This window comes from Lucilia cuprina, chromosome 4, assembly GCF_022045245.1.
Source record: "Lucilia cuprina isolate Lc7/37 chromosome 4, ASM2204524v1, whole genome shotgun sequence".
NCBI lineage: Eukaryota > Metazoa > Arthropoda > Insecta > Diptera > Calliphoridae > Lucilia > Lucilia cuprina.
In genome coordinates, this window is record NC_060952.1 from 67,733,722 (window position 1) to 67,744,015 (window position 10,294).

At 29.2% G+C, this 10,294-nt stretch overlaps 1 protein-coding gene across 1 annotated transcript in view; it reads left to right on the plus strand.

The window, feature by feature from the left end:
• Positions 1 to 9,058, plus strand: part of LOC111685099 (tubulin alpha-3 chain) — a 19,581-nt gene extending 10,523 nt beyond the window's left edge. Inside the window, exons 2-4 of the mRNA XM_046948856.1 lie at positions 3,695 to 3,917; positions 6,757 to 7,058; positions 7,965 to 9,058. Coding sequence (XP_046804812.1) covers positions 3,695 to 3,917; positions 6,757 to 7,058; positions 7,965 to 8,789 — 1,350 coding nt within the window. The 3' untranslated portion in view covers positions 8,790 to 9,058. The remainder of the gene's footprint in view (positions 1 to 3,694; positions 3,918 to 6,756; positions 7,059 to 7,964) is intronic.
• The last annotated feature ends 1,236 nt before the right edge of the window (positions 9,059 to 10,294 follow it).

Below are 10,294 nucleotides of genomic sequence, written 5' to 3' on the forward strand. Positions count from 1 at the left end.
CGTCTCTTTACTGTCTCTTTGTAAGGTGTAGAGTGACGATTGACTTCCTCGTAGGACAAGCCCATGTTAAAATAGTTGGTCACCTGGGTAGTCAGGTGGCTAGGGCCCACCACAAGTGGTAGGTTAAATGGTCAGTTCGGGACTGTCCCGTCGAACTGCTGGGAAACGGCTGAACCGATTTCAAAGCGTATTTCTGTATGTCCGGTAGGCTGCTTTTTATTTTGAATTTTCAAGTGGGCGAGAGCCACGCCCACATTAAAAAAATATATAATATTCGTATATTTGAGATAATATAACAGTTAGAGTCCTCAAATTTTGTCGGAGGCACTTCCCATATTAATTAAATACACAAATTCGTTTATCTTGAGATAATGTAACAGTTAGAGTCCTCAAATTTTGTCGAAGCCATTTTAGTGTCAATATGATTATTTTAGGATAAAATGTGGGAGGACTAGCGTTAGGAGTCGTGGTACCTCCCATGTAAATTAAATACAAAAATTCGTTTATCTTGGAAACTAATACAGTTAGAATCTTAAAATTTTGCATGATTAACTTTAACATCCATGTAAACATGTAATAAATTGGCGGATTACCCATGAGGGTAGCGTCATCTCCCATATTAATTGAATACAAAAATTAGTTTTTCTTGAGATAATATAACAGTTAGAGTCCTAAAGCTTTGTCGGAGCCTCTTTAGTGTAAATATGATTATTTAAGATAAAATGTGGGAGGATTAGCGTTAGGTGCGTGGCACCTTCTTAAAATTTGGCATGAAGAACTTTAATATTCATCTAAACATTTTTATGAAAAAAGAGCAAACTTTCATCTGATGGGGCTTGGAGCGCCCATATGAATAAAATCGAAAAATTTGTATATCTGAGAAACTGTTAGAGATAGAATCATTAAATTTCACTTGAAGAATTTTGACATTCATCTGAACATTTCTAGTATAACGATCGAACTTTTAATGAGGACTATGAATAAAATACAAAATATTGTTTATCAAGGAAAATATAGAACTAGATTCATCAAATTTTGCTTATATTACTTTAATATTCACCTGAACATTTTGAAGATAAAGAGCGGACTTTAATCTGCGGAGCTTGAAGCCCCCCATGAATTAAATAGAAAAAATAGTTATCTACAAAGGTATATATTAAAGACTAAAGGTATATATTAAATTTTAGCAAGTAAGAAGTAAATATATCATTAATGTAATATTTTAGAATTTAAATGAAATATATTGTCATCAAGAGAAATTATAATAAACCGTTAAGAAAAATGTTATAATTTAGTAACTTAATAAATAACTTTTTGATTATTATGTATTTATTTCGATAGGGTTAGTGAAGCACACAGGGTATTAGCTAGTCAGGCTTATAAACTGGAAAGGACACATGTGGCTCTTTAAGGTCAATTTCTTAAGTTTAATGCCAATTTATTAATAATATCTTCCCTAATAACCCATGCTTCCACAGGCTTTGTACATTGCCTGCATAGGCAATTATAAAACTTTGATAAATTATTATGAATATGTTCCTAAAACTTTTATAATAATTTCCTATACAGACTTTCTACAAAGCCTTCGACTGCAGATCTAATATGATATCTTATATACATACATTACGTTATAGGTCTTCTTATAAGCCTTCAGCGAAAGATCTTCTAATAGAAAGGCTAGGTGTTTCTGGTTATCATTATAATAAAATCATTTAATATTTAGGTTTTTTATTATATTTCCAAATATTGCCAAGCACTTGATAAAAAAGGATATATTACTGGAGGATCTACCGGACAACATTTTTGGTGAATGGGAATTAAAGTGTCAGTAAAGAATTCATCCCATGTCATAAATTTTAATTATGTAGTTTATTTTAGTACAAATATCAATGAAGTATCAAAAAGTGCACTGAATGCGGTAATTCAGAGAGAAATTCAATATATTTCATAATTAATATTCCTAATACTAATTGATTGGATTTTATATGTAAGAAAGTACCAAAATATTAAAAAATAAATTTTTTTATATAACCATATTGTCCCGTATTTACAATTTTTTTTGTTTTTAAATTAAACCATAATAAGATTCATTATACAACAAATAATTTAAATTCATTGATTTTAAGATGGTTAGGATCTAATGGTTTAAGAATGTCCTTGTGCTATATGAGAAATCTTTATTAAGCGATTATAGTGAAGTGTATTAAACTTTAGAGCTTCTTTAAAAGAATGTACCAACTTCTTTTTTAGAAATATCACAAAAACCGACTTGTTCAATAATTTCTTATTTCTCATCTCCAGATGTGGAATTTTTTAATGGAAACTAAAATGAAATAAGTTCCCATTATTATGGATTTTATCATATATAAACCCTAAAATTTTACTAAGTTCCGGTTCCGGATATTTGATTGGACACATCCTCGCAGAAAAAATTATAAATATACGATTAATTTCGATATTATAAAAAGTAATTTTAATGTAGCGGTTTACATAAATGTATATATATGTACATACCGTACCTATTCTTATATAAACATTCAAATTAATAAATTCTTAAAGACATAATTTAGAAAAAAACAGTGTTTTATATTCGACTATGCCGAATCTTATATACCTACAATCAAACGGTATGCAGTAAACAATATGTTGATATCCCTACAAGAACAGTGACAGTCATTTGACTGACACTATTGAAGGAAATATGGATCAATGTGTAGAACAAAGTGTCTATCAAGTTCTTAAGGGCAATATGAAAAATTTGATGGAAACTTTTGAGTACATGTGATTTTGCATCCCTCTTGGACTTATGAATTCTACTGATTTTAAAACATATATTTGAGCTGCTCACTCTTTTGCTTTTTACTAATATGGATATATCTATCACAGTTGACCAATCACACTTGAAGAATATATCCGTCAAATCTGACGGCTATACCAATTTATAATAAAACACAATTTATTAAAATTTTAAGATATATTAATTATATGTTTACTATGTTTATTAATTTTATTAATATACATAGTAAACATATACATAAATTATCTATCATTTCACCATTTTACATACCTCACAGAATGTAAAATCCTCTCATGCTCCTTTTAATTTGTGGAAATAAATTGTCTGTAAAGAAATACATATAAATATTGAAACATAACAATTAAAAGTAAATATGTATTCATATTACCACAATTTCATCGCTATATGGCTATGATTTCGGGAGCCACTTGTATAGGAGCTATACGAAAACGTCGACCGATATTGCCAATTTTCAATACCAAATAAACCTAGCCTATAGGGATTGTTTCAAATCCCTAGCTCTTTCCGTTCGGATCCTATCGTGCTTTCAAAAGACAGGCTGAAGGACACGGACACATGGCTAGATCGTATTAAAATTTAATAAGGACCCAATATATATATACTCTTGTAGATCTATGATCAATGTGTCCATGTGTTACAAACGGAATGACAAAATCAATATACTCCCATCTTGTTTGAGTGTGGGTATTAAATCTAACTATACTATAAGAAACTAATCGAATGAAACGACACACTTAAATACTTATTTCTACTTTTTAGGCGATAATTATATTTACACAGAAAACTTTTAAAGTGAATATTGTTAAAATCTCTGAACCATGACAAGTGTTGAAATCGTTTTCTAATTTTCTTTATCTTTCTGTTGTGATTTTTTAGAGGGAATGTATTTCAGTACACATTGGTCAGGCTGGCGTACAAATTGGTAATGCCTGTTGGGAACTCTACTGTTTGGAACATGGCATCCAGCCTGATGGTCAAATGCCATCTGATAAGACAATTGGAGGTGGAGATGATTCATTCAATACTTTCTTTAGTGAAACTGGTGCGGGTAAACATGTTCCACGTGCTGTGTTCGTTGATTTGGAACCAACTGTAGTTGGTAAGTATTAATCCACATACATACATACATACATACATACATACATACATACATACATACATACATACATACATACATACATACATACATACATACATACATACATATGAATGTACAGTGTCTCTCATAAGTATTCGAATTTAGGTATAATAAGAAAAGAAGCCAAATTTAATAACATATTTTGTATGCAAAATTAATAAATTAATTTGTTAAATTTTCTATACAGTCCTTAGCTATGATATCACGCTTTTTAAAACTTTAAAAATTCACATTTACTTAAATTAATTTAGCTTTATTTAAAAAAAGTCCATAAAATTACCTCACAAAAGTATACGAATTTTTTCTGTACTTTATATTTGACTATATTATACGAAACACAAAAATTAGAATCGAATGTTTATTTTTTGCTAAAAATTGTTTTAAGGGGTAACTATCAACCGAATGGATATATTTTTGGACCATTTGGTCCACAATTTTGGGACATTTGTACCATCTTTTCATGCAATATCATTAAAATGGCGATTTTTATTTTCTTCACTTTTTCCCAGAGATAAAACCAAAATTTGTTATTGGGATTTAATATACCTCTTAGGGTATCTAAAAATAATATTTTTTCTTACAAGAATCTGTATTTAAACGTTCCAAGATATATTATTGGAATCATTCTTCTATCGCTTATTCAATTTATTGGAACACAAGTATATTTTTATAATACTTCTATACATTGTTTTAGATATCAGCTGTTATACGTTTTAAGTTTTAATATATTGTGGAAGTGTACAACTCCAAAAAATGCCTCGAAGAAACGACACTCAATATAGTGGAATCATTCTTTTTATAAAAAATGGCCTCTAGGTTGAATGTTACCATATCATTATGGTCTGACTCAAAAATATTGATATCTGTTTAAATATTATCTACTTTGATCAAAATAAACCCCAAATTTTGAACATACACTGTTGTTGTAATGTTCAACATAATCATGAATGTTATGAGTAGTAAAACGAAAATATACTGCATAGGATGACGTTTTATTAAGGCATGTTTTGGAGTTGTATACCGCTACGATGTCTTGAAAATTTAAAATGTATTAGTGCTTATATCTACAATAATATATACTAGCCAAATTTGTCGGAAAATATCGATCCTAGTGGTACGAAAAAGGTCTTAAGATTCAGATAATTTAATTAGAAACAGAAGAACGATACCAAAAATATATCTTGGAATGTTTAAAAACAGATCCTTATAACAAAAATAATTATTTTTAGATACCTCAAGGAATCTATTAAATCCCAATATTAAATTTTGGTTTTATCTCTGGAAAAAGAGAAAAAATGGCAAATATGGTCAAAAATCTTAATATTAATGATATTATATGAAAAGACAGTACAAATGCCCCAAATTCAGGGCCAAATAGGCCAAAAATAAATTATTTCGTTTGATAGTAACCTCTTAAAACAATTTTAAGTAAAAAGTCCATTCGATTCTAATTTTTATGTTTCGTAAAATATGTTCAACATGAAATACAGGAAAAATTCGAATACTTTTGTGAAGTAATTTTATTTTATTTTTTATTTTATTTTTTAAAAGAAGTTAAATTAATTTAAGTAAATGTGAATTTTTAAAGATTTATAAAGCGTGATATCAAAGCTAAGGACTGTCTAGATTTAATTAACAAATAATTTTATTAATTTTGCATACAAAATATGTTATTAAATTTGGTTTCTTTTCATATTATACCTGAATTCGAATACTTATGAGAGACACTGTATGTGCATGTGTCATATCGATCATCTACAACAAAAGGCATAACTACTAGAAAATGTTTTTGGTCTTTTTTCTATTTTTAAAAAAGTTGTATACAATTGTTGTACTATAAATAAAATAAAAAAACATTTTTTTAAAAAGTCCCTCAGTTCCGCAAAACGACTTTTAGAGTATTATAGGAGCTGTATACTTTTCAAAATAATCTAAAATATTCAAAAATACTCCAATTTTTTAACATTTTTCTTTATAAAATAAATATTTATGACAATATTAAACTTACAAAACTTTTTGCTTACATATTATGAGGAATAAGGAAATGGTGTGTATAGATAGGGAATGTTGATGCATATTTATTGCATTATAATCAGTAATAATTTGGTAGAAAATAGTACAAAAATATAGGAAAATTGCACAGATTACTCACAGCTGCTCTTTTATTTATGCACTAGAAGTTAACTCATCATAAGGTAACTTCCGGTTAACTGAAACTAATCCCAGCAAAAAATAATTGATGTGATACTTTACAAACGACATCTTAATCACATCTAAAAATGCTATTATATATTTTTCGCTTTTATAAACCAAATATTTTCTTTCAAATGAAAACCCAGTTAAAAGTGAGGATATGTAGAAAAGTCATTACAAATAACATATTCGAAGTACATCAAACTTTGGTGAAAAACCAATGAAATTGACATAAGCATGTCATTGAATTCGGTTTATTTTTGACATCCAAATATCGGATTTTTATTGCATCTATGAATAAGAATAGATGTAATTCATAGTTGTCAAAAATGAACAACATCCCTCCAATGACACGCTAATATAAAATTCATAGGTTTTTCACCAAAATTGGAAGTACTTCAAGTAAGTTTTTTTCGTGAAAATTCTACTTCTTTTTTCTCACATTTTTTGCTGGGATGTATTGTGAATAATAAACTTAATAATATTTTATAAGTAAAATGGTTAGCTTTAGTGTCACCTTTGACTCATCTGTGGTTAACCAAAAATTAGTTTTAAGTTATCTCAAAAACCACATATAAAAATGCGGAAATTATTATTTTGTTTTTAGATGAGGTACGCACCGGTACTTATCGTCAACTTTTCCACCCTGAGCAATTAATCACTGGAAAAGAAGATGCTGCCAATAATTATGCTCGTGGTCATTATACAATTGGTAAGGAAATTGTGGATTTGGTTCTCGATCGTATTCGGAAGCTTGCTGACCAATGTACCGGATTACAAGGTTTTCTTGTATTCCATTCCTTTGGCGGTGGAACTGGAAGTGGTTTTACTTCTTTGCTCATGGAACGTCTCTCGGTTGACTATGGAAAGAAGTCTAAATTGGAATTTTCCATTTATCCTGCTCCTCAGGTAATTACACAATTTAATTGTTTCTATTAAATATATATCGGGTTTGATTGAAAAAAGATGGAAGATTTACATTTTTTGAACCAAGAAACTTCCGAAGAAAATATTATCATAAACATCAAATATAGGTATGACGTGCTTCTTTTTGAAACCTAATTTTGTTAATGAACTATAAAAGAGATCTCATATATTTGTTTTACCTAAGAGTTCATACATTTACACCCCTATCACCAATCATAATTTCACGTGAAATATGTTTCCTTTTTTATTTTTTTACTTCACTAACTTTTTTGTCGTGGAAAAATTCATCTGTTGTGAGATGTAAACATTGAACAGCTGTTCTATACAAGATCAACTATTGTGAATGAATTGTTCACGATAGCAATTTTCTTTTCGAGGGAAATGAAAATTTCAAGGGAACAAAATTTTCACGATAGGGGTGATTATTTTATAGAAAATTTTGTAATTGATTTAAAATATGCATGTAATAAGTTTGCTATTTTTTAAATATATGAGTTTTTTCCTAATTAAAACAAATGTTTTTAAACATTTTTTAATTTATTCACACTCTTAATTGGTCATTTACAGTTTTTTACTTTTGTGAAAAAGTGATAGTTACTTACACATATTGTATATGTGTGTTGTTTTGGTTGCAATAATAGAATGTTCGATCAGCTCACTCGATTAAATTACTAACTTAAAAATAGTTCAATACCACCACAATATATTATGTTATACATATGTAAGTATTTTATTTGATATAAAGTTAATTAATTTGTTAATTAACTACAAATATCGTTACATCCGCTTCTTATGTTAGCTATACATAGTGCGACATTAAATTAATCGTTTTTAGTTTTTAGTATTAAAAATTAATTGATTTTCTTAATTAATTCTTTTATTAATTAGGTATCAACAGCTGTCGTTGAGCCATACAATTCTATATTGACTACCCACACGACTCTTGAACATTCGGATTGTGCTTTTATGGTTGATAATGAAGCGATCTATGACATCTGTCGTCGCAACTTGGATATTGAGCGACCCACGTACACAAACTTGAATCGTTTAATTGGTCAAATAGTGTCATCGATTACGGCATCTTTGCGCTTCGATGGGGCCCTAAATGTCGATTTGACTGAGTTCCAGACAAACTTGGTGCCATATCCTCGTATACATTTCCCATTGGCTACGTATGCTCCTGTTATTTCGGCCGAGAAGGCATATCACGAACAGTTGACTGTGGCTGAGATAACGAATGCATGCTTCGAACCGGCCAATCAGATGGTTAAATGTGATCCTCGTCATGGAAAGTACATGGCATGCTGCATGTTGTATCGTGGTGATGTTGTGCCAAAGGACGTGAATGCCGCTATTGCTACCATTAAAACTAAACGTTCAATTCAGTTTGTTGACTGGTGCCCTACTGGATTCAAAGTTGGAATTAATTACCAACCACCAACCGTTGTACCAGGTGGCGATTTGGCCAAAGTACAACGTGCTGTCTGCATGTTGTCCAACACCACAGCAATTGCAGAGGCATGGGCACGTTTGGATCACAAGTTTGATTTAATGTATGCAAAACGTGCATTTGTACATTGGTACGTGGGCGAAGGTATGGAGGAGGGTGAATTTTCCGAAGCTCGTGAAGATTTAGCTGCTTTAGAAAAGGATTACGAAGAAGTTGGCATTGACTCTGCCGAAGGCGAAGTAGGTGAAGGTGACGAATACTAAATGTTCGATCATAGCAACTATTCAAATATATATTAAAGCGTAATATATAGATGTTAATAGTTTTGATTACTGAAACATTTAAGTGGAATGGACACTGATATGAATGAACCTGGATTACGAAGAGCCCAATTTTAAGATAACATAAAAATATGCACCTTTACCATGTATCCGTTTGCTATATTGTCTGCAACATTCTCTAAATTTTGTTATTAACCAAGAATTTATTAATAAACTTTTTTTAATTGTAAGATTTTTTACAAATTTCACAATACTATCGGTTTTTTATTCAAATTAAAATATTTTCAATATGGATTTTTGAATGATATAATTTTCTGTGAAATTCGTTAAAGAGGTTTTAAAGAAAAAAAATATATTTGGAGAAATTTTATTTTGGTCATAATTTTCTAAGAATACACTATGTAAGGTAACATAAGGCCAAAGAAAAAATAATTATTTTAGTGCAAAAATGTCGGTTCTTCATTTAAAAGAAATTGAATTTAAATAATTTTAATACGGCAATGCTTCGTATTACAAAATTATTCAATTATTTAAAAAAAAAATATGTTTTTTAGATATTCATAAACGTATGGCAAATATTTTTTAAAATATGTAAAAAATAGTTAATTAAACATTATTTCAGTAGCTAAAGTATTGCAAGTATCACAATTGAAAAAGTATAATTTTAATGATACATTTTAAAATAACTACATTAGTTACTGCATTTGTTTATTTAAAGTTTGTAAAAAATGCGGCTAATGATAAGGGAAACACTAAGCAAATTAAATCGGGTAAACATTTCTAAATACGTAAGTAAAAAGCATAATTTATAATTTCGAATAATTTTACAAAAACAGTGGACGAATGCTCTTAATTACTATTAACCAATAATGTGAATAGCAAAATTTTTGCTATTTTGTTTTTATTAGATTTCTACTTCAGTATAGTGAAAGGTATTTTCAGACTACAATACTGAGTATTAATACTTGTCAAAAATGTTTGTATTATAATACAATTTTCTAGTCCAAACATAATTTTTAATTTAATTTCCTTAAAATTATTGATTTTATTTGACATACGGTCGGTATTCATAAATTTTTTTAAATAATTCAAAAACTTTTTATTTACATACGTATTCGGTATGTATTCTATAATTGCAATAAAAAACAAACAACAAACTTTTTAACTGTCTTTCCACATGAACATCTTTCCAATTAACTATTAGATTTCCTTTTTTACCAAATACAATTTTGAAGTCTCGAAAACGCAGTTATTGAAAAGTTATTGGAAAACAGTTTGCAAAGTAATAAACCTTGATGTTAAATGATGGACTTTTTAATAAGAAAATTGTTATTCATATATAAACTGTAAATTTTGAAAGTCGTATATCCACTTTCATTGGGTTTAGGGATTGCTGTATGTGATCTTTTATCAGGTTTTTTGTTTTCTGGTAGACCGGAAGTGTTGGGTTCGATTCGCACCTGAGGCAATGGTTGAGGAGCGCGCAA